This window comes from Pestalotiopsis fici (assembly GCF_000516985.1).
Source record: "Pestalotiopsis fici W106-1 unplaced genomic scaffold PFICI_Scf_2, whole genome shotgun sequence".
Taxonomy (NCBI): domain Eukaryota; kingdom Fungi; phylum Ascomycota; class Sordariomycetes; order Amphisphaeriales; family Sporocadaceae; genus Pestalotiopsis; species Pestalotiopsis fici.
The window spans coordinates 3,458,743-3,482,814 of NW_006917092.1; the positions used below are offsets into that span (position 1 = coordinate 3,458,743).

Genomic DNA, 24,072 nt, shown 5'->3' on the forward strand with positions numbered 1-24,072 from the left:
CCTTCCTGTAACCCTTTTGATTAGACTTGCATCAGCGATGGCGTTGGATGATTTTAGGATTCGCAAGTTGCTGCATCTGAGACTTGCCGGGTTGTATAATCGAGAAAGTTCATCAGCTTATTCCAGGCTTGCTTGATTCTAGATTTACGCAATCACGATCACAGTCACTACAAGAAACGACGTGTTTCATCATGCAAAGAAGCCATGAAAATGGTAAATGGAAAATCTTATGTGATCAACAACTTGTATTTATCCAGATGCAGTGAAGATCTGGTACAGAACCTCGGTAGAGATCTGTCAAGTGATGATCTAAAGCTACTCTGCCAGATTACCTGGCCCAGGTCGCTTGCCACAATCACACATTGACACGCATTTAAGCGGCAATGGTAACCTCAACCTCGACACCGGCCTCGATGTTGACAATGATCTGCTTGACGATCTCGGTAGGGGCTTGGAGGCTGTACGAATGTATGGTTAGCCAATGCGATCCATTGAACGCAGGAGAGCTTTGCCCATGGCAGCACAGCAGAAATGATCAGTGTCAACTTACTCGATGAGGCGCTTGTGGATGCGGAGCTCGAACATGTCCCAGGTCTTGGAACCCTCACCGCAAGGAGTCTTACGGGTGGTGATCTTGAGGGTCTTGGTGGGCAGGCGGACGGGACCCTTGACGCGGAGGTCCTTGGTCTTGGCGCGCTCAATGAGCTCAGTGCAGACCTTCTCGAGGGCCTGGACCTTGCGGGAGGTCAGGGTGATACGGATGCGGTGAGTCTTGGGAGCCTCGCCGGCGTCCTTGTCGCCCTTCTGGTAAGAAGACATGTTGTCTGGAGTAGGTGGTTTGGTGTTTTGGGGGAAAACCGGAGTTGACTTGATTTGGCGGAGAACTTCACGACTCGAACGACGTCGGCGTTAAGGCGTACGTTACGGCAAAGTGATGAAGTTGCGTTGGGTGTGAGGAAGGAGAGAGAAAAAGGACCTGAAGCTGTCGCGAACTTTTACCACTATGGAGGTGGATTTTTGGCCCGCAGAGGGGGTAACTTTTTTGGTGGGCGGCGCAAGGGCTGCTGTGGGACCGTGCACTTATCGATAGCAACAAGGTGTTTTACTGGGCCAATGTTGAAAGAGTGGACCGCAAGCCAGAGACGCTTGGGGGTCAAGAAGGGGTCCACTTTTTAGCAAGCTGGGATCTCACTTCGATGACATACAGGGAGTCATTCGGCCAGCAAAGCCGAACAAACAAGCCATCAGCCATTGATCTGAGCTTCTTATGGCGGACGGTGCAGTAAATCTTTTGACCATTCAATTTCTCTTCATTTTTTGTGTGTTTTAAAAACTACAATCCGGTCATTCTGTATCGTTTTACTCATACTCACGTCAGCCAAAATATCGCACACCTGTCATGGCTCCTGCGCTGCCTCCGTTTGCGCCGTTTCCCGAAGCACCATGGCGGGATCATATTGTCCCAGAAGAATGGCAAGCTTGTCTCTCTCTGTGGATTTCGCTCGCCGACGCACATATTTCTTTATCCAAAAATGACTTTCAGAGCTTGTCTGTCAAGGATGAATCTCTCACCAAATTTTTGACTGCATTCATGCGTCAGCTCGCTTCATTTGGAGTCGGTATTCTTGGGTCTTCGGAATCCGCAGCCGTGCTACTGCGGCACGTGTACATGCTCACAACAGCACTGTTAAAGACGTCAGCACCGCCAAGCGACATACTACAATGGGAGTTTCTGTCGGACTTTAGCAGAGTGTATGGCAAGAAGAGGACATCTTCAGTATTGGGAACGGCTTTCAAGTCACACACCCTGGCCATTGAAACCTCCCTTCATGGTGTCAAGAAGTCACTTATCCTCGCCTTGGACTCTGGAATTAAAGACGACCTCCGGATACCAGAGGCCAGACTAAAGCATTTGAATCACTTGATCCATGCTTCTCCCGACGCAGCTGCCTTGTTCATGGCTGGTAGCGATTTTCTCGATGGACTCATTAGCTGCTACAAAGTCATGAACCCCCCATTGAGAAAAACGATAATCGCTACCGCCTATTTATGTCTCATTGGTCTGACAGAAGGTGAAACGCCAAAGTTCTCAGTTCTGATAGACCAGCTTTATTCCTTGAAAGCAGCTGCAGATGCTCACAAGGCCGGCCCTACCAGCGGAAACGACTCCATGGTAGCAGAGTTGGTCACAGTCACGCCACTTTTGAAACAAGTTCAACATCGCCTCGAACAGTCAGGGTCTACTGCAACAAGGATAAAATCTGTGATTACGGGCCTGGAGGGATTCAAGAAACCCGGTGGTAATGTACGGCCAAAGAGACTAGTTAAGAGAAAGATCGACAAGGGCAAAGCAGTCATGGCCTCTGAAGATGATGAAGATCTTGGTGCGCTGCGAGTACACCAGATGAGTCAAATCTCTCAAATACAGGATCTTTTCCCTGATCTCGGCTCTGCTTTCATATCGAAATTATTGGACGAGTACCACGACGACACTGAACAGGTTGTTGCGCACCTGCTTGAGGATAACCTTCCGCCACATCTGGCGTCTGCTGACCGTACCAGAGACTTGTATGCATTTTCAAGGAACCTTCCCCAGGTCTATCTACTAACGGTGGTACAGGTCGCCCGAGAGAACACGAAGACGGCGGAGCAGTCTGGCACCTAGGTCTACCCCGCCACAACTGCCCACTCGTCATAATGTCTTTGATGATGACGACTTGGACAACCTGACAGTGGGCGTATCTAATCTCCATTTCGGCAAGCGGGATCAGGACAAGACGGCAGATGACATTTTGAAGGATCGATCGACAGCACCTAACAAAGCGGCAATCCTCTCCGCGCTCTCGGCTTTTGATGCAGATGACGACGAACGCGATGACACTTATGATGCAGCTGATGCTGGGTTCACAGTCAATGATGCCTTGGCTGATGATGCTGATGATCAGAAGCGGAAGGATGTGGTGGAGGAAACCTTGTTCAATGCATTCAAGTCGGATCCGAAGCTCTTCAATCGAGATTCCGACACGCGACGAAGCAATTATCGGATGAAGTTGAAGAATGACACGGGAATGACTGATGAGGCCATTGAGGGTTGGGCCGTGATGCTTGGCCGCAATCCTTCACAGCTCAGGTCTCTCGAGGTCAAATACAGTGCGGCCAATATGTTTACTGGTCAGCAGACCGCTCTGGCCTCTACGTCTTGGAAGGCAAGTCCAGGTGGTTCCGGAGCCGAGGAGTCTGGACAGGAGTCAGGAGGCGTCAACGCCCGAGGTGGATTCCGCGGCCGTGGGAGAGGCAGAGGACGAGGTGGTGGCCGAGGCGGCAACGTTGCAGGCCCAACGGGCGAAAAGGGCACTGAGAATGCCAGGCGCAACAAGGAAGCCAACAAATCATCCCGAGCAAATCATAACCGACGTGAGGGTCGAGCAAGGAAGATGGCAAGAGCCGGATTCCCTGGTTAGGCAAGCCAAGCTATATTTGTAAGCTGTAGGGTTAAAACGTTGGCCATACTAATCACGCAATTGCCGAACCACGCCAACGATAGTTGAGAAAGATATGCACAGGTTTTTGCCATTCCAATCGTCGTCTTCGGCCCCCCTCTCGCGATCCAGTGACTACATAATCCTTCTTCTCTTGGCAGATTGCTGGCTGCTGCTTCGCACCAGTGCCGCAGAGCCAGATTGTCGTTTGCCCAGACCAGCATATGGGCTATCTCCAATACCGTCTTCAAGGTCTTCGTCACGTATGTCCATGGCATAGGGGCTGGTGATTTCAAAAATGCCCGGCCTCGGAGATGGCACGTGAGGTTGGTAGAAAAAGGTGCTCATCACGGGCGCAGGTGATACTACACTTCCGAAAGAAGAATCTCTGGGTGTCGCGAGCTCGCTTATCGTCCTCAGCTCATGGTCAGCATCGCCAGAGATCTCGACAGCCGGAATCATGGACACCAGTGATTCGCGTGAGCTTCGACGAGTTGCCATGTACTCTTGAACATCAAAGCAGGGTCTACAGACTGGATAAGCCGGCCACCTTTCTGCTTCCTGGATGTTCTGCGGTAGCTGAGGTCGCGTCTGCTGGCCGCACCGCTCCTGAATGTCGTCAAATACGTCAAAGATCGGCGTGAAGAAAGCCACTCGTGGACCAGGTCCAAAGTACTTGTTGCGTCCCCAGAGCTGCCCAACGAGGGCGTTCGTGTCGCAGTCAACCACGCCGGCACCGCTGTCGCCAGCAACACCAATGCCGCCACGGATCCATGAATCCTCGTCCTCACATTCAAACGGTTCCTCGATGAACCATTCACGGGTAGCTTTCCCTGTGCCGTTCTTGCGTCCGTCAATGTACGCGGGAATTTCGCATATCAGGCCACGCTGATAGCCAGAAGTTCGACCAGTAGCGCAGACCTCGGCTCCTGGAGCGACACTGCACATGCGTGTGATTGGCTCCTCTCGCTGTGGCGTTGCCGTGCTGGGAAATTTGCGCATCATATTTGCCTGTTGTTTCTGAGAGGATATTAAAGCCCAGTCCGTGACTACGAGGGGTGGTTCCTTGTCGCAATCTTCCCAGTATGGTTCATGAGTTATCCTTGTGGTTTTGAGGTCATATCCCGAGGTGGCAGTTAGTTGACCCAGGTGGAGATCCACTCCAGGTCCTTCGAGAGCATCATGTTTTTCCCGTACACACCGATCGCGGTCCTCCGGCGATGGGTGTTCCACAATCGCGCAGTGTCTCGTAAGGTCAACCTCCTCAAAGGGATGAAAGTTGGCCAACCAAAACCAAGCACCGCCTATCTTGATGCAAGGCCCCAGCGTGGCACTCGTGTCATCCCCGTCCGGAAGAGTCATTCCTATACTATCTCCCATCTGTGGGCTGACATAGCAGAACGGGTTCCGTGGTTGGCATATCTCGTCGGGCATGTCTTTACTTAGGCCCCTAGCCCAGGTAAGGCGCTCGACGGCACCCACGGAGAACACGAAACTCACCAGGCCCTTGTAATTGTCTGGAAGCAAGTCGCGCACATGCCCAGCAATGACGACCTTGCGGGCCTTTGAAATAGGTCTTGCTGTCATGATGCAGACACGTCGAGCTTCTCGCTTTTTCCCGCGTGTTACGGTAATGACGTGGCCTGCGCCGCACCATTTTGGCATCAACTCAATCAAAAATGGAAGCACACCGTGCTCCCAGATTACTGGGAAGGGTACAGCACCGCCCGCCCTTGGCGTGCTGGCACTTATAGTACCTGGACTATCCATGGATCTTGGAGTAGCTATTATGGCATCATCAGTCACCAGTTTGTCTTGTCAAAATCCAAGAACATGGATTCCTCACCTGTGACCCTTCTACATCTCCGCTCCACCACGGCTCTTAACTGATCACGGCATCTCTTTTTTGACGTTGCCACTGTGAGTTCCATCTTGAGCCTCTTGTCCTCGCATTTTGGCTGTCGAGGCGGTGCAGGTGCTGTACTAGGCGCCTCCGCCGCCATGGGGGTTTGTTCAGCTGTTTCATTCAGCAAGTCACTTGACTGGTGGAGCTCCTGATCTTTGGGCGAAGTGAAAAGTTTGTGCTGCCATCTCAGGTGGACCTCGACCAGCTTCTTTACGGCGAACACCCCCTCGGTGCAGCCAAGGACGGGGCATGTCAGGAGATGAGCCGCCTTGACATGCCAGTTCAACGCTTCCCTTGTCGTGAAGGGACCGTCCTTGCAGGGGCCGTCCATACCCCAAAGGCAGATATGAGAGCCTGAAGCTGACGGCTCAATGTTTGCTACTCTAGGACGAGCACCGCCAGGTGCCTCGGTCCTATCGGATGTGGCCACAATGTCATTTTCCCATGGCCGAATGGTTCCTTCGGATGCAGCATCAGTTGGAGAAGGCAGCGTACCAGTGGTATTGCCATCGGAATCGTGTTCACAGGCCCAGGAAGCAGGTCCGCATGTAGAATTCAGTTGATGCGGTTGCACATGTGCCTGTTGTTGCTGTTGCTGCCAGTCTGTGCATATAGTGGACAAGGTCGAACTGGCCGATGAGCCTGGAGACGTCGTGGACGAGCGCGATGATATTATGCTCGGCGCCGGCACGGAACTAGGAGGACCATACAAGTACAGGAAACCCGCGTCGTCGAATCTCTTGCCGGCATATGCCGGCATGAAACAGGGTCCGCATGAAGCGTCGGCAACGGCGGGTCGCGGCGGTGCTGACGGCCAAGGGAAAGGCGCCGACACGACGTCCAGATCCTGGAAATGGGCGGGCGCAAATACCGTCTCGGGACCAGGACAGGCGAGGGCCGTGGGATTATGGCTCGCTTGTGCCTGGAATGGAATGTCATGGGCATATATACTAGGTCCAGCCTCTGGATGAGGCCATTGTTGTCCACGCCGGTCCTTGGGCACGGCGGCCGCTGGCGGCGCCGGAGGGTTTCGGGACGGACGCATACTCCCGCTTCAAGTAGCAAAGGTCCGAGTACTCCGCAAAGTTTGATGTTACAAATCAACGTATAGTAAATAATCTCGGCGAAAGTGGAAACTATAATTTGCCAGACGTGAATCTGACACTAGCATGGTTCATTTCGAAATCAAAACGGGGGCCCAAGTCTCGAGGAGATGCGGCGGCCTCCCCAGGCAGCAGCCAATTGATCCTGGTAAGGTGTGACAAGGTGGAGGTCCCCGACTTGCGGCGCAGCAATGTCACGAGAGCTCGTCAGTAAAATCATGTGCATAGAGCTACGGGTTATTCAAACTCGAACAATACGGCGTCCACTCACTGAGATTAAGTATTATCATCATAGTAGCAATGCAAGCACTCGAATGACATGTTGTAGGTGGAATGGGGTATAGAACACCAACTAGGTTAGGTAGGTAAATGCCATTACCTTGAAATAGTCTCGCTCCGCAGCAGAGGGCTGAGTCACACTATAGTCCTTCTTTGAAATCGTGGATGTTCAGTTGAATCGCTGGTAATCTGGAATTGGAAATCATTCTAGGTTAAAAAGATGATCCATATCCTATAGGCATTGGCTTTTTGAGATCTTGACAATCGGACCTGTGTTAAAGTTATAATGCGCTACGTGGGATGGTACGTTGGGATGCATTAGCTACAAGCTTGGTGGCATGAAGCTATGCACAATAAAAAAAGAACCCCCACCCAGAAAGAAAAGGGTAGACAGTCTCATCGAGGCAACTTATGACTTGATTAGTGACTCAGCAGACCTATAAAAGTTGTGATCAGATCCGAGTCTGCACTCATGAACCTCTTGAACATATTTCGGTACCATGCACTGATGATAGGAATCCCACAGCGACAGACTGGCATTTGCTTAAAGACATTCCCTCCCCAAGTGCCCAATCCACGTCCACCATCTGTCCATATAACAAGACGCTCGCATGTCTCGTCTTTGCTGAAGAGGTCAACCAGGTCCACCGGTTCTGGATTTCCGGTACAAAAGGGACAAGCACGCGTTCGTGCAGCATACGCACACACGACTACGGCACTCTTCATTAGCGAAGGGATGAGTAATGGATTTAGCAAGGCGTCCTTTTTTGCCGATTCTTGTTGAACGATTCTTGCGATTTGCCCGGCGTGCCAGACTGCGACTCTGGGCGTGGTTGTACCCATCCAGGAGGAAAGATCCAGGTCGCGAGAAGTAGCTTGAACAGATACTTTAGACTCCTTCGGGGCCAGAAGGCGTTGTAGGCACATCAATGGCCGTGGAGAATATGCCCGTAGCGAGGAGGCATGATAAAGAATCAACGTCTCGGGCGACAGTACTGCATTGGGGTCAAGGCTGTTGTGTATTAGTAATTCAATGTATATTTCGAGAGCTAGACACACATCAGGGCTCGACAACATACTACTAAAGGTTAGAGAATGTTAAAATCTCATGACAAGAAAGGGTTTGGCTAAGAGGATGCAGCGGGGCTCATCATACCTGGAGATATCTTTTGTTATTTGCCCACCAGACCGCCAAAAGACGACGACAAGTTTGAGCTATGGCTAGCTCTGAATCTAGGTTTGCAGTCGGCTGCACTGAGATGTTATTGATAAAGTCCGTTGAAATCGTCCACATATCTGACTGCATCGCGCAAAGGCCCAAGTGGAGGTCTGGAGCGTTGGGGTGTTGACCGTCTGGATATCGAAAGTCGGGGTCGATCGATCTGCGAACAAGCAGACCAAATGAGTGCTCTCGGGTTGCAGTATGCAGACCCTCATCTTGATGGGCTTGTGGACTGCTGATCAAAGGCACTGTGACCTCGGGACAGTGTAGAAATGGCGGCGTGTTGAAGAACAGGCTTATATACGAATCAATCCTCATAACCATGAATGCGAGCCTAGGCTAGTCAGTTGTGAAAGCGGAAGACATTTCATCGCGTGGTCCATACTTCTGAGCAGCTACCGCCTTTTCATCCGGTGGACCAGAGTCAGAATCTGACCACATGCTATCGGCATTGAAAATACCAGCCTGTCGACATGCACCAACCAACATGCAGTGGAAATTTGCTGCTGTAGTCATTGAATCGGCCTTGTCCTGGGATCCGTTAGTGACCCAGTGCCGGAGAAGGATTAGATCGGGCGTACCTACTGATCGACAGATCGCATAGAGGATATAAAGGCAGATGATCTGCAACATTTCCAACTCCTTGCTTGACTCCTGGCCTGGGTTAATTGATACTCATGACCGCTTGAGAGAGAGAAAGGCCGTACTATAATTGCTTCAGCCACTTGATTCATGACAAGACTAACTAATTTTGAGTGGTCTTGATCCTTTGCAAGCCAGCTGGGAACCAAGGCGATTGCGGCAATTAGCAGATCTGAAGCCACATCGTAATCAAGAAAGGGCAATACAGGCCAGCGAGGAGCGATATCTTGGAAGAACGAGTCAAAGAGCCGTTTGGTGGTAGGAGAGGCTTTCACGATATTCCCACCATTATCGAGTAGAGGATATTCTAATTGAACAGACGGCTCATTCCTCTCTCGTGTTCCAATAGATGCATCCCGGGTATGACGAGAATCTGGCCCGTTGAGAATTTCGGGCGCCCGCGTGACGCCGCGATGAGGTGTTGTAAACGGCGAACTATTGTATGGTGATGGCCCATCACGCAGATTATGATGCTCTAGCGGCTCTGGTACAACAGCAGAGTCACTGTCATCCAAAGGCCGGGTAGCATTTTGAGAAGCCGATGATTGTGCGGAAGGAGATGCGGCACTATTGGCTGTCGGGGGATGCTTTTGGATATGGCGTCGCAAGACGTCACTACAATCGCGTCAATGAGGTTGTGGCTGCAAGGATGTCCATTCATTCGTAGCACCGGGAATGTTCGGACTCCGTCAGAATTGATTATACATACCTGCGTGCATAAGTACGCCCACAAAGATGGCATCGGTACTGGGCCGAATCATGTGATTTGAGGTGCCGAGTTAGATGCTCTTTACGACGAAAGCGCTTCGAACAATTGGCGACTGTACAGGCAAAGCCATCGCTTGGCGATTGTTCCATTCTCTTCGACACAGCGCTCGCTGATACAGAGCTGATTATTCGTAGTGTTGGGCGACACGGACACTGGACATCATCCCACTTGCGCAGCTTTCCAGGAAGTGAGTATGTGGGATAAAGTGAGTGGATGTGGTTTGAAATCGCCCTCCAGGGGATATAATGTAAGCAAAGTGTCTTAGCTCCACGCCATGGATCACTGGAGGCGCCGGCTTTTGAAGTGGGATGATCCAGCGAAGCACTAACGATGCTGATTGGGGCGTCGAAACAGAGCTGGCAGGGCAATTAGGAACAGCCGGCGATCATTAACAGCATGAAAGTGACTGCTTCAGCCCCCCGGAAGTCGCCGTGGCTTGGTTTGGTGCTTGGAAGCAAGTGGGATACGCGGTGTGTAATCCAGAGTATGTGGGATAAGTGGGACAAATGTGGGATGTCCCACTGCCATATCCCACCCGTCTCTGCTTACAACGCCGGGTGCTTGATGTGATTGCCGTCTTCCAAGCTGACATATTCACGGTATGAGCATGAACAATAATCTCTTACGATGAGGTTAATTTTTATAATGTATGGTCAGAATGTATATATATACGGGCCAATGCCGTTTCGTGTCACAATCTTGTCCACAGAACAACAATCACAAACACATCTTCCAAAATACCTACTCAATACTACACGATCATCCCGTACACAAAGCCTTAAAATATCAAAATGGTTCAAATCACCAAGGTTGCTCTAGCAGGTGTAAGTCTCGACGATCTTGAGAAAAAGAAAAAAAAAACATGCCAAACCTAACCGCCAATAGGCTACCGGCTCCCTCGGAAGTGTCATGCTTGATGAGCTCTTGCAGGCCGGCTTTGAAGTAACAGTTCTTACACGGTCGGCGGATCAAAAATTGCCAGGAAATGTCACAGTCAAGGCAGTCGACTATGACTCTGTGGAGTCAGTGACTGAGGCCCTCCGGGGCCAGCAGGCCGTCGTGTCCACCATCGGAGGCGCTGCCCTTGGCAAACAGCTCACCTTGGTCGAAGCTGCTGCCAATGCGGGTGTCTTGCGATTCATCCCATCCGAATTCGGCTCAAACACGCTTAACCCCAAGGTTGCACAGCTTCCAGTATTTACAGACAAGGTCGCCGTCCAGAATGCCCTCAAGAAGCAAGCGGATGCCGGGCGCTTGACATATACCTTGATCGCCAACGGGCCCTTCTTGGACTGGGGACTGGAGCATGGCCTGATTGCCAACCCTAAAGAAAAGTCCATCACCATCTTTGACGGCGGCAACCAGGTCTTTAGCGCCACCACTCTGTCTACCATTGGCAAATCTGTTGCGAGCACACTGAGGCACCTCGAAGAGACCAAGAATCGCCCCGTGTACATTCAAGGAGCCGCTCTCACCTCGAACCAAGTCCTGAAGCTTGCTGAAAAGGCCACGGGTACCTCATGGAAGAAGACCGAGGCATCAATCGATGACCGTCTGAGCGCTGCATGGGCAGAGTTGAAGAAGGAGAAGCCTAACGAGATGATCTTTGTTCTCGGATTCATCGTGACATCAATCTGGGGCCAAGGATATGGTATGCCTTTTGAGAAGACCGATAATGAGTTGCTCGGCATTAAGGAGACGTCCGAGGACGAGATCATTGCTCTGATTCAGAAATACGCATAAGTCAACACCTAGTTGAGCCAGCCAGCATTTAAAATTTCCAGATATAGATAATTTAACAGATTCGACATGGCCACAAGCAGGAAACTCATGAAATGACTGTTCTTGAGTTGAAACGGTAGTTGAATGCAAGTGTGTTTAGTCTACTTGCGATACCACATTCTGGTAACTTTAGTCCTTCTGATCTTTTTCTGCAACTGAAAAATTCCATAGAGTAGAGCCTCGGCAGTAGGAGGACAACCTGGTACATAGATATCCACCGGAACGACGCGGTCACACCCGCGAACTACACTGTAGCTGTAGTGGTAGTAGCCACCACTATTCGCGCAGCTGCCCATGCTTATGACCCATTTCGGGTCCGGCATTTGATCGTAGCACTGACGGAGTGCAGGCGCCATCTTGTTGGTGAGCGTACCGGCGACGATCATGACATCGGCTTGCCGCGGCGATGCACGGAATATGATGCCCAGACGATCCTGATCGTATCGCGGCATGGAAACATGCATCATCTCGAGACTACAACATGCAAGACCGAATGACAATGGCCACATTGATCCATTGCGTGTCCAAGCCACAAGTTTGTCCAAAGATGTTCTTTTGCGCCGAAATTCTGTCAGCCCGACATATTCTGTTGTTGGAAGGGGCCATATATGTCCATTGTCTTACAAGGCATAATCCACCATACTTGTTGGCTTCAATTGTGTGGAGAGAGCCATGCTCGGAGGACTCTTGGACAATTTTTGTTTATGGATCTCTCGGGGATTTCGCGTGTAGCTCGTGATCGTCCGGATACTTTGGCAAAAGAGTAATCGGCTCATGTTACTCGGTGTACCATGTGTCGGTAGGCGGCGGACTGTACATCAACAAGCTTGTAAGTCAAATAGTCGACCTTCTCTTCATGCATGTTGCAAATGACCTACAATTCGTAGCTGGTATATACTTCATGGTGGGGAATTGGTTAAATATCTTCGCGGGGAAAGGATAATAATTCAAGAATGTCACAAGCAGAGCCTGTCTTGATTGACATGAAAGAACTTGCAGTCTTATACGGCGACTTTCGTGCATCGGGATATTCACACATTCTAGCCCCACTTGGATCGGAATGCTAGGGGACTTGGTAGATCTTGAAAATCGCAGGCACTGTGTTAGGCGCCTAGAGCGCGCAAATGGGACAGTGTTTAACATCTTTCAGCCCTGTACGCCAGCCAATCTATGCCCTATTTGGTTTCGTCCCCAGATTCTGGCCTCGGGAAAAACACACTCGGTCAGCTCCAGCCCATGTCATCCCTCCTAGATTCCTAACACACTTCCTTTCTACCTAGTATGCACGACAGAAGCGTAGCTGGTCTGCAGTCCGGGGATGATCCAACGACAGAAGACTACCAGGTGTGATCTCAGATGTCTTGTTCAGTGTGCCAACTTCCAATCGCCGAACCCGTGCGGAGCCTCTCATCATCTTCGAGCAATCGCGAATGCCCCTTTTGCTCCACAGTATTCTCTCGTGTCGACGCGGCCAAGCGACATGCACGGAGCTGCACTCATAGAAGGGGTCGTGAACTCCCTGCTGGAAAGCGCGGTCGTAGGGCAAAATCCTGCGCTCAATGTTCGCGCGTCAGAGTTTACTGCGATGCCCCAATTCAAGGTCCTTGTGAGAGGTGCATCTCCCGAAAACTGGACTGCGCTTTCAGTAGAAAATGTACCGACGTGACTCATCGGAAATCGTCTCAAAATGAGATAGCAGATCACAATGGTCGTAGTCAGGTCCCACTATCATTTCTACTGAACTTCACAGACGAGAAACAAGACTTTGTAACAGAAAGGGCAGTTGGTGAAGAGCCAGATGGTGACCTTGTAGGGCCAACTCACATGTCATCGCCGCACGATCAATCACCAGGCCGCGAGATTCTTGACTACATCGACCCGACGCTCTTGTTACCCTGCGACTCCGAAGTCTGGCTAGGTGCCCTACAGGACACGGAAGAACAAGACCTTCTTGGTCACTTCGTCTTGCCAGCCGGACAAGGGCTTGAAGCGCGACTAGAACTCTTGGAGTCGCACGTTGCCGCACATGCCAGGACGACTCATCTCCCTCGAGATCTATTCGATTCACGCCACTTTGGTAATTTTTTCAGTCCCTTCAATGTAAATACATTCGCCAGGATCTTCTGTCGCAAGCGGCATTATCAACATACAGTCATACATTGGCCGACATTTTCTCTCGAAAAAGCCGCGCTTCCCTTGCTCATGGTTGTTGCTCTCACCGGAGCTACGTATTCGTTCCACTCAAGGAATGGACCAGGGCACATCACTGCTGCGCGATCGTTTTATCGGCTCGCGGACTCTTATGTTTTCCATGAGCTGAGAAAATGTGTCCAAGGCGGAGCTTCAACTTCCAATATCGCAGAATCAATCGAACTTTGTCAGGCGGCTCTGCTCATGTATGCGTTAGATACGCTGTTGGCAGGTGATGAAGGTGTGCAGTGTGCTGCCATGACGGAACGATTGCCTGCTCTAATATCCACAATGCGAAAGCTACGGTTTGTCGGCTGTCGTCACGATCCTTCAGAGGACTGGTCACTTTTCCTTCAACGTGAACAGATCATCAGGCTTGTATCTTGGGCCTACGGAGCGGATTGTCTGATTACCATGTCCTTCAATACTCCGCCGTTTTTTTCTCTTCTTGAAATGACTGGAGACCTTCCGTGTGATCCTCTCATAGTAAGCATATCTTTCTCCTTTTCTGGTGGATTGTCACATGAGCAAACCTTGCGCAAAATGGTGCTGCAAGAGAGCAGACTGAGACAACTGCCTGGAAGAACCCCATCAAACTCATTTGTCCACCGAAAAGGCAATTGCTAACACATATCATTGTAGTGGGACTCTGACCCCTCAGCCCTTGAGTCATTGAGGCCATTCCAGGACACCACCTCTTACTGCATCAAGGGCCTCATGTCATGGCTTCTGGATGACAACATGCAATCGAATGACATCCTTGAGAGAGTACCCCTCTTTCATTTGCACATCATGTTGTGTGGTAAGTCTGCAGCAGACGCAAATTCCGTTCTCAGTGATACGATTTGGGAATAGGGCTGATAAGAGTCATGGGACAGCAATCCAACCCATCATTTTTAACCTCCACATCAGTTTGTCATTACCGTCGCAATCAGACAGGTTACTTCGGGCACTAGCCACGTGGAGACACCTCTGGGGAAACGCCATCGACAAACTGCCGGATGATCAGCGCAAGTGGCTCGGAGTCGCCAAGCATGTACCTGACATCGAGTATCTTTCCAGGCGGATAATCGAGGTTTCAATAAGCTCCCACGCTGATTCCTCACAATACTTGAAGCGAGTCCCGTCGCACACAGCAAGGGAGGTTCACGAATTCATTCGAGAGTTTGTATCAAGAACATAATCACGTAATCTGTTGCTAGCGATGAGGCTATGCCTGGACAACGTTATCTTGGCATAGCCGTGGCATTCTCTCTACTATAGAGTACTCGACTTCATGGTATAGTCTATCTTGTCGGTAGATAAGTCCCATGCAGCGATCTATACTAATTTATGCGTGATGCTGCAAGCTTAAGCTCGCAACCATGACTCGTCGTCCTAGGTCGAACGGCGCTTCCGACCCATTTCAACGTCAATCGCTCTAGCGGATCAAAGCTTAAATCAAAGCGCCCCAATAGAATTTTTGTATCCAAAAGATTTTGATACTCTGCGCTGGGTATGCAGAGGAGATATGAAGTCGCACGTACTCTTTGACGTAGCATAAGCAGCAGCGATTCAATCAAGCCCGTCAAGAGAAAAATCAATCGAAAGTATGCTACAAGCATGAACTTGAATTATCTCCGCTTTCAATGAATACTCGCTTATGCATCACGAAGTAGCGACAGCGGAAAAAAGCATGACTCGTTAAGCACATACTGTAGGTTTATAGACCGTGGCCGCTTAACCTTACTTGCCGGCAACCGCCTAGGCCGACATCATGGGATGACGCAAAGTGTGACGGACGCTATTCCGCGCGGAATAAACTCGAAGACATGGACATGGAGAGCATGCGTATATAAGATGTAAACATCTTCGTCGTTCACAATCAGGACCATAATTCATGATTATCCAATACTCCAAGAGACACGAACCACTTTAAACAAAAACAAAAACATCCATCCCACTACAACAACTTTCACACAAACCCCGACACAGAGTTGAAAACTTTTAAAATGTGCTTTGGATTCAGCCGAAGAAGAAGAGCCTGTGGACCACCAATGATGGCTCGCCCGGTCCCAATGATGCAAACACGCCCCATGCACTGCGGCCCGAGATATGGATATAGTCCGAGACCAGGCTGGGGAGGAAGACCCGGATTCGGTGGTGGCCCCGGATTCGGCGGCAGACCTGGTTATGGTGGTAGGCGTGGCCGATGCTAGGTAAGTGCATATTATAAACTGAGCGAACGGCTCGCCATCAAATGTTCTAAAATCCCATGCTTACACTGGCGTTTAGATGCTTATATGGCCCAATCGTCATAGTCACGGACAAGTTGCGTTGGGGATTTGCTACGAAGAACATGAATTAAATGCTGGCGGGTGAGGTCAGAACTCGCCGAGAATCTATGGAAAGGAGAACGAAAGTTATATGCGTCTTGTTAGACAGAGCATGGCGAGAACGAATATTAGTAACGAATAAAAAATCACGTAAAAGTTACGAGATATTTCTGAAAGACCAAGAGTGACATGTATCGTGTGCAACAGAATTCAATCTCCCTCCTCTGGCTCGCAAGCAGTTAGATATACATACTTGCGACCTAGCAGTTCTGGGAGGTCTTGCAGCCGCCTATAGTCTCGAGATGGTGACCGGTAATGACCAAGCAAGAAGACACGGGTGAGTCCGACCAGCCCAGCCAGCAAAATAGGAAGCATGAAGTCTCTAAAAAGCTCCAACTCTGATTGCGTAAGAGGACTTCTGTGATTGAAAGCACTCATAGCCAACTCCCACTGGTCCTTGCTGAGCTTTGATCCATAAGAATTCGTCGGACGCATCGGCGTTTGCAGAAACGGATCAAGTTCAGAATCGATATAGACAAGCTCTCGAAATACTGGGTAACCTTGCATGATATCAAATGGGTAAGATAAGGGTCCTGGATCAGTCTTTCCAGTTGTCAAGTCTTCGTAAAAACGGACTGCAGTTCTGACAGCCTCGTTGTCAGGAAATTGTACAAGAAGCTTGCTCAAGACTTCTCCAAATCTATTAACAGAATACACCATGCCCGTGGACATCCATGGACTTGGTTCATCTTCCCTAAAACTAAATGGACTGCGGACATGTGCACTCCAGCCTCTGGGAGGAGAGAAACCAGATTCCATATTGTGGGTACTGAGGGGCGGCGTCCGGTCGGAATCGAGGCCTACGCCAACGATCCAGCCACCGCGAGTGATGTCTTTGGCAGATGATATGGGACTTGAGACTGTGGTAGTATCAGTGACTTTGATTCTCTGCAGGTAGAATGGCGGGTATCCCTGAAGAATCTTTTCCACCTCATGTTTCGTGCGACTGTGCTGCTGTCCACCAGGATATAGAGGCAAATGAGCAGTAAGTATTCCATCAACATTGAGGAATTGAATGCGGCTGGTGTGCGAAAGTAACAAGAAGGCCTCCAGAGTTTTGCGGTCGGTGCGGACATAATGCTTTGATGCATTAAGCTGATAAGGCTTAAAAACGCGCCTATCTCGTCGCTGCGCAGAAGTCCAGGCGCATTGAAACACATTTCCGTAGGTCGAACCCAAACAGTCTGTGTCACTATGCGAAAAGTAGGATACATCCTTCTTGATTGCCTTCAGAGGATTGAGATCCTCTTCTCCTCGACGAAGCTCTCCGTCTGGAATATCTTGCCACTCGAGGCGCTCACATGTAGAACCGTGGGATCGAAGCTGGCGCTGTGTTCGGTTGAAGGCCATTTTGATGAGCCATGTTGCGCTGCCTGACAGCATCAATGGCAGCCCGATCAGGGCAATGAGCGCTGCCATTGCATCCCATCGTATCTTGAATTGACGGTTAGTAGAGCGTGCCTGCGTAAGCGGGTGCACAGGTCATGGGCAATCTCACCGTGTCCATCTCAATCGTCTCTAGTCCGAGCGTGTCTCTGTAGTCTTATATGCTAACTTGTCATCAAATATGCTACACGTAATATGGTTATGCGACAACAGGTAATAAGGCCGATATTGTGATCGCGCGTGAAAGGAGAGGGTGTAATAATCAATTGAGAAGAAATAATTAATTGAGAAGACGGGCTTACGTGATGTGCATCATGATTGTTTGAACCCTGCTCCGGGCAACCTCCGGGCTTGGACTGTCACTCTGCGTCACAAGAGCGCAGTGTGCCTTGCAGTGGGCCTTGCAGTGAGCCTTGAGCATAAGATGTCACCTAAGGCAATGTAAAGGAAGGGGAAAATGTAGGCGAAGGAACGTCTAAAAGATGTCTGAATTGATGCTAACAAACTGTAAAAGAGAGGTGCTAGGAAGCTACCCAATGTGCCCGTGCAGATGAGCTGCGGTGAGTTACGTCAGTGCAACATACGAGAAGTCGGCCTGCGTATGTGAGGTGCCTGTCGACAGCTCAATCAGATACCTACTCACTGGGCACGGCCTAGTACGAAAAACGATTCCAAGAACGAAGAGGTGTGGTGATATTGATGTTGAAGAGAGAAGGTCTAGTTACAGCTGCCCACGCTGTTGTTTTTACCCCTCATTTGGTACTAGATTCGAGCCTTCCAGCTCAATCAGGCCTCTCGCCTCTTTGGTTTTCCATTGAAGCGCAGCACACAGCCCGTACAAGGTCTTCAGTGTAGGTATGGGCACACCGAGCTTTTCTGCCTCTCTGATTGGCTCCCCGAGGATATTCTCGTACTCGATATAGTTACCCTGGGAAATATTAGCATTGCTGCAGAGGAGAGGGTCACCTATATAGTAAGGTGGGAGATGCCTTATTACTGACCTTTTCTACATCTTGAAGCATACTCGGTTTGCAGTAAACCTCGAGCGGATCAATGTGGATCGTATTCTCAATGTGCTCTTCGGGGATATCGTGACCTGCGGCTTTGGCTGCATTCCATATTTCCCGCATGGCGGGCTTGACGAGGGTCTCGATGGGTGTTTTGGCCAGCCTCAGGCGCGTAGTATCCATGCCTGTAATTGTGGAAATTGGATTGAATGATGCATTGTAAATGAGCTTTCTCCATCTCACGAAATCGACGTTTTCATTGTGCTCGCATGCCACTTTGCCAGAGGTGCTGTAAATCTCCACAAACTCGGCGGCTGCGGCGCGGGCGGTGTCTGGGCCGATATTGGGATTCTTGAATGCGCCCACGATCAACTCGTCGTGATAATCATGAATAATATTTCCGTGTCCCTTTTCGGCGACTCCGATTAGGGAAATGCCAGATAAAACCACGTTTTGTGGAAAAGTCTTGATCAGAGGCTTCTCAATATTGAGACCGTTTTGCACGAGCACAATCACCGTGTGCCCTTGCGTGATCGCCGGTGCGATGATTTCCTCGACGGCGGGACCGACATCCGGGCAGTTCTTGGTAGCCACAACAATGTAGTCGAATGGCGGCAGATTGTCTTGCGCCACGTCGGGGACTTGTTTCGCAACTAGCCCATGGATCAGTCCAGTGCCTCGTTTTATGAGCAGGATATCGACATACTGTTGGTTGGCTTCCAAGCTTTCAAGCTGCCATAGTCGACCGACTCGATATTGAATCCGTGCTCGGAAACACTGGCAAAGTTGGAGCGTAGGACAGCGGTTACGCTAGCTCGGCCGCTAGCCTCCAGGCTCACAGCGGCCATGGTGCCGACGCCGCCAGCCCCGACCAGCAACACATTCTTCTTCTCCGCCATTGTTCTGATCCTGGTGATTTGCTGGATACAATTCTTGAATTGATATCTTGGACGGCTGTTGATATTCTTATTTTGTATCGACAAGACAATGCTGGATTTAGGCCATTCTGGTGCCGTGTTAGAGACGTCGTGCAGGACTAACAGATAGGCGATTCGGTTAGCTTTACTCCATCCGATGTGCTAATATGCGCTGCAAAGGAGCTCCGATCCGATTATTCGGCGCCGCGACCGGGCGCCATAACCGCCAGTACCTGAGAGGGGTTTGACCATTCTTCATTTTGCCCTTTGTGTTAGTCCACCTTTTGGTATCAGCTTTGAAGATTGACCCGGTCTGATTCATTGAAATAATTCAGAAAAATGACATAATCGAGAGAATGAGCAGTCTGCAGATGGTTATGCGTTGCGGATGTTCCGATGAAAGTAGTGGTGTTTGTGCGGCCTTCTGCTGTTACGATGGGGTCTGTAAAAATACGCATTTATCGTACTGCCTGCTACAGCACAACCAATATGTCTTGTATGTCACGTTGATTTACAGCCCTTTACATTGAGAGTAGACTGCCAGGAGCAGAAAATCCAATGATTGCATCAAAATATTATTTGCCTCGCATTTTATATCTCGGGTTGCGTTTCTCGCCAAGGACGCATCGAGTGACTTGAATCCAAATGTTTATCGCAAGCAAATCCATCAACATCTCTGCCTCAATTTTCCTGCGGGGCAGTTCGAGTTCCAAATTACTCATGGCAGCTTTGTATGTATGTATTCCAACATTGATCAACGTGATTTGCGAGAACGATTATCAAGATTCTAACAATCAAATACATGCGAATTTCGACCTCAAAATCTCAGATAAGCAACAAACTTTATGTACATCCAAGCGAGTGTAACCATTAACTATCAGCGTGTCCATTCTCAACTTGTTCTACTGCTACAAGCCCTTTACTACCCTATCCTGATGATGTCTATTTTAGACGAGACGTTCCATCGATCAGGGCACATTTAGGGCCATAACGATACGTACTGTTTGATGAACTCCTACCATGATCCACGGGACGAACTACAAGTATAGTATTAATAAATTCCAACCAAATCCTGTCGAATAATTCGAGGTGCTTTTCGGACGTTGGATGCGAGGTTATGGTTGCCTACCCAGAAATCTAGATAGTGGCGTCCATCGCCTTCGGATCACATCCATATTACCATTTTGGACTATCTGGAACAATTGAAGCATACGGTTTATTGGTGCCAGAGTGACTATATTAATCCATTGCTGCTATTAATTAATTCCTCGGCATGACGGGAGAGAACACACAACGTGGCGCGCACGGCAATATAGATTGATGCAACCTGAACCTTTACGGAACACGGCTAAATACACCACTATATCCAGTCCCCGAGCTAATAAGGCAGGAACAAGTGAGCCGGGCTCTAGGTGAGCCTTTTAACTCCAAGTTGCCGTCTGGTCGACATGTTGTGATGGAATTTATAAAGTCTATATGCAGCCGCTGACGCCTGGTGCTCCATCTGTTCTTTCTACTTGATGACTCTCGATCAGACCTGTGGAGTCACTACAATGGACAGATAGAGTTGGGCTGGCCAAGGAGAGAACACAGAGCGATGATATGTTGTGCTTATCATCTGTTCAACTTCTTTAATACTAACTACCTACTCGGGAAGGTAGCTAAGGATGCAGTATCCAGTTGCTTACGTTTGTAGTAACACCTTCCAGATTGATCCACAATCACTGTATTTAGCGAGAATAGTCCACTTAGGCTTCTGTAGGCACTCTTCTAATAACAAATTGAGTGGGCACAACGATTGAATTTCGATCAGAAACTAAACAATAACTATGACGAAGACCAGAAACTTGTTTGCAACATCCAACTCTTGCGCAAAAGTAAACGAGCGAAGTCAAGAAAATCCATTAATTCCAACGGATGGAAGCATCCTTCCAGCGACGATGAGGTCCATCCAGACAAAGCGCACTCCGGCTTCAGGCACCAAGATCTTCACTCTTGAACTCAAACCTTGGACTTCATGAACGATACAGCCTCCGGAACCCTGGGTGTATACTGCAAGTGAGCCGCAGTGATCTCGAGTGTGCCATCACAGACCTCGTCTCCATCATTGCAAATGATCAAGGTCCTGTCAGCCGAGATTCCAGGAATCGTGCCACCGTCCTGCTCGTTGCGAGTGTCGCCAAAAGTAACAGCGGCATTGATGCGCGCCTTCACCGTCGCCGTAACTCGCTTGATGCTGGCGTGGACCATGGCGGCGCCTTGACTGTAGCCAGACACCAAGATTGCAGCATCAGGGCAGTTGTTTGCAACCTTGGTGATCAGAGTGGCCATGTTGTTTGCCGCCGTCGCATCAACTCCCTCGGGTAGAGTACCGTGAGCCACGGCGTCGTAGTTGACGCCTTGAACAGCCACATTGCCAGACCCGAGGGCAGATTTGATCTGGTTGTACAGTGGAAGACCAGGAGTTGCACCCTGGAAGTAGGTCAATGATTTCTATTCTGCTGTGATCACCGGAGGAGAAACTTACTAGATTTCCGAGCTGGGCTGTGCCACGAGCAAAGACCAAGACGACGTCCTTGCAGCCGCCCGTGTTGAACTCGTTGGCAGTGAGACTGGTCGACTGTCTTGCCTGCAAGCCATCACTCGACAACTCGTCGCCGCCGAGACCGCGCTCGACACGAAGCGAGTCAACGCTGATGGGAGTGGCCACGACGCCAGAGGCAAAGAGCAGAGACAAGAATGAGGCAGTGAGCTTCATGTTGACAGTCGATCTTGAGTTGACTTGCAGCTTGCGAAAAAAAGAACACTTGGGCAGATAGAGGAGAATACTGTTACGACGAGCGTCTAAGGATTATTGTTGCACGATGAACTCCTTTCCAACATCGTATACCAATACGGCGACTGGTCAGACCTTTTTATCGTCATCTCGACACAGGATCCTTCGTCCTACATCGTTCAGCTACATCGAATACTTCTGGATCCACCTTGGGTCATCCACCGCCACACTACAAAGTCAGATCAAGTGTTGTCGCGTAAGCGACGGATGCAAGGGTGGCTGCGATACTTTCTTGCAATTGCTACCACGGCTTGGCACACCATGGCTCTGAATGGAGGCATTATCATTACGCCGACCCGCTTCTGCGACGATAGAGGCACGAGCACGACTCCCGCACCGTTTACGCGACGAGCCAGTCACTTTGTCGGACGATCAGCATGCCTACTCCGGCATTCAATCACATTCATGTGCCGGGTGGTCACCGCACAATTACTCCCTTGTTGCTACACCCTTTGATGATTGTAACACTTGAGGGCCATTGTGACAAGCAAAGTGCCCACTGGCTTGTCGTTGGTTCTTCATTATGCAATCAGAGGCGAAGATTTCGTCAGATATTCTACAATGATTACCATGCAGCTCAATCAATAGGAATGCCCCGGAACAGCTATGGGCCTGCTCAAGCTTTTACAAGCAGCACAACGCAGGTCCTATGCACCTCGTTTCTAAGAGTGTTATCGACCCAATACTCAATCCCGCATGCTCCAAGGTTACATGCATCTCGCATGGCTGATGTATGACGACCAAGACGACGAAAATGAGCAGACTTACTACGATAATGCATGGATCAGTTGCATTCCGCTAAGCCGCAACAAAAGCCAAGTGACCGCCGTCAGGAGACGAGATTGCCAGGCTCTTAGAGGTCCCGAAAGGGGCCAAACGATGCCACTCGCCGGTGGGGTTGTATATTGAACGCGTACCTAAGAATAAGTTTGGTCGGCGAATGGAAGTAATATCCTGGCGGTAACATCAGCGTAAGACGATGACCAGTAACCCGGCTAGTGTATATGTTTCGTAGCGTACGGCTCTATTTGCGCGTGATGACGACCGCGCCGCCACTTTACTGGATGCGCTCGAGCTGAAAGGTCCGTAAAATCCTTGCGCTTATTGACAAGTTTTCAATAAGGAGCCTCTGGTGGTGTGCCACAATGCATTTTACATGGGTGTCTAGGGGAGCTGGTTGGTGAACTTTGTCAAAAATATGCACCAACCGTCTCAACCGATGACCGATGGCGAGCAATATCATGTTGTTGATGTGATACAGGTAGGTGAATAATGTCTAGGTGACTATTGGAAGAAAATGTGCGGGCTATCTTGTTTTGCATTCGAAATTGCGCTTGCATGATGCGGAAAATATCCACGTCGAGGCTCTGCATTGAGTTAGTTGGCTTTGACGGAATGATTTGGTCGAGTACCGAAGAGCCTCAGTATCGTAGAATTTCTCTTTGACTGCCGAGAGACCGCTTGGCCCAAAGGATGGCACCATCGTATACTACCTGTGGTAGCACCGGAAGGAGAGGAGCGAGAATTCTGCCGTGTCACAAAGAGCCAGGGGCATCGACCAGTCTTCAGTATGTATGTATGACGCCATTCGGAGTCTTGTTGTCGAATTTTGTCTTGAATGATGCCCAAATTCCGTTTAAAACAATTCAATCAATTCCCTCCAGATTCGGGGATGGTTGGGGTCCGTAACTCCCGGCCGGTAGGACTCGGGTTGATTTTGCGAACAATCAAGTATCTGTCAGACGGCTGCCTGTCCATACTATTGAAGTCGAACCAAATGTTTTCTTGAGTGAACATATGTGTCATCAATTGAACTGTATGGCTCTGAGGAGGGCATCCTCTAATACGGGATTGGCGTAGCAGTTATACCAGACATTTAGGATGTCTCATATTCCATGCCGTCGCACCAAGCTATTGAAAACCATGAGACCTGGTCTCTTTATTGCTCAGATCTCATTTATTAGTACAATTATGGCGTCAACACCGAATGGTCAGTTGACCTCCTCACGATGCGGTGGCCACTGAGGACAAAGAATAAGGAAGAAAACAAATCTAGGGTTAAGCCTCTTTGGGAAGTCACGTTGAAAATTTTGGTCTGATTGGATGCAGATGACAACTCATGTTGCTCCCAATCAGGCAATCCGAGCTTTCTAAGCAACGTGGATTCTTCTTAATCAGC

General features: G+C 49.7%; 8 protein-coding genes across 8 annotated transcripts; 3 read left to right on the plus strand and 5 right to left on the minus strand.

Annotated features, from left to right (window-relative positions):
- Positions 1-373: 373 nt before the first annotated feature.
- On the minus strand, positions 374-819 carry PFICI_03228 (40S ribosomal protein S20; the record flags this gene model as incomplete). Its single annotated transcript, XM_007831809.1, has 2 exons — positions 374-458; positions 551-819. 2 exons carry the CDS (start codon positions 817-819, stop codon positions 374-376), a joined length of 354 nt encoding a protein of 117 aa, XP_007830000.1.
- A 580-nt stretch (positions 820-1,399) lies between these two features.
- PFICI_03229 (uncharacterized protein) lies at positions 1,400-3,461 on the plus strand (the record flags this gene model as incomplete). The annotated part of the gene is made up of 2 exons (XM_007831810.1): positions 1,400-2,568; positions 2,621-3,461. 2 exons carry the CDS (start codon positions 1,400-1,402, stop codon positions 3,459-3,461), a joined length of 2,010 nt encoding a protein of 669 aa, XP_007830001.1.
- A 153-nt stretch (positions 3,462-3,614) lies between these two features.
- On the minus strand, positions 3,615-6,430 carry PFICI_03230 (uncharacterized protein; the record flags this gene model as incomplete). The annotated part of the gene is made up of 4 exons (XM_007831811.1): positions 3,615-5,263; positions 5,326-5,844; positions 5,881-5,965; positions 6,176-6,430. The coding sequence occupies 4 exons, from the start codon at positions 6,428-6,430 to the stop codon at positions 3,615-3,617; spliced, it is 2,508 nt and encodes an 835-aa protein (XP_007830002.1).
- Positions 6,431-10,191: 3,761 nt separating this feature from the next.
- PFICI_03231 (uncharacterized protein) lies at positions 10,192-11,143 on the plus strand (the record flags this gene model as incomplete). The annotated part of the gene is made up of 2 exons (XM_007831812.1): positions 10,192-10,224; positions 10,286-11,143. The coding sequence occupies 2 exons, from the start codon at positions 10,192-10,194 to the stop codon at positions 11,141-11,143; spliced, it is 891 nt and encodes a 296-aa protein (XP_007830003.1).
- Positions 11,144-13,006: 1,863 nt separating this feature from the next.
- On the plus strand, positions 13,007-14,555 carry PFICI_03232 (uncharacterized protein; the record flags this gene model as incomplete). Its single annotated transcript, XM_007831813.1, has 3 exons — positions 13,007-13,858; positions 14,015-14,174; positions 14,251-14,555. The coding sequence occupies 3 exons, from the start codon at positions 13,007-13,009 to the stop codon at positions 14,553-14,555; spliced, it is 1,317 nt and encodes a 438-aa protein (XP_007830004.1).
- Positions 14,556-15,897: 1,342 nt separating this feature from the next.
- PFICI_03233 (uncharacterized protein) lies at positions 15,898-17,166 on the minus strand (the record flags this gene model as incomplete). The annotated part of the gene is made up of 1 exon (XM_007831814.1): positions 15,898-17,166. The coding sequence occupies one exon, from the start codon at positions 17,164-17,166 to the stop codon at positions 15,898-15,900; it is 1,269 nt and encodes a 422-aa protein (XP_007830005.1).
- Positions 17,167-17,878: 712 nt separating this feature from the next.
- Positions 17,879-19,039, minus strand: PFICI_03234 (uncharacterized protein; the record flags this gene model as incomplete). Its single annotated transcript, XM_007831815.1, has 3 exons — positions 17,879-18,061; positions 18,135-18,793; positions 18,847-19,039. 3 exons carry the CDS (start codon positions 19,037-19,039, stop codon positions 17,879-17,881), a joined length of 1,035 nt encoding a protein of 344 aa, XP_007830006.1.
- A 2,019-nt stretch (positions 19,040-21,058) lies between these two features.
- Positions 21,059-21,815, minus strand: PFICI_03235 (uncharacterized protein; the record flags this gene model as incomplete). Its single annotated transcript, XM_007831816.1, has 2 exons — positions 21,059-21,529; positions 21,585-21,815. 2 exons carry the CDS (start codon positions 21,813-21,815, stop codon positions 21,059-21,061), a joined length of 702 nt encoding a protein of 233 aa, XP_007830007.1.
- Between the last annotated feature and the right edge of the window lie 2,257 nt (positions 21,816-24,072).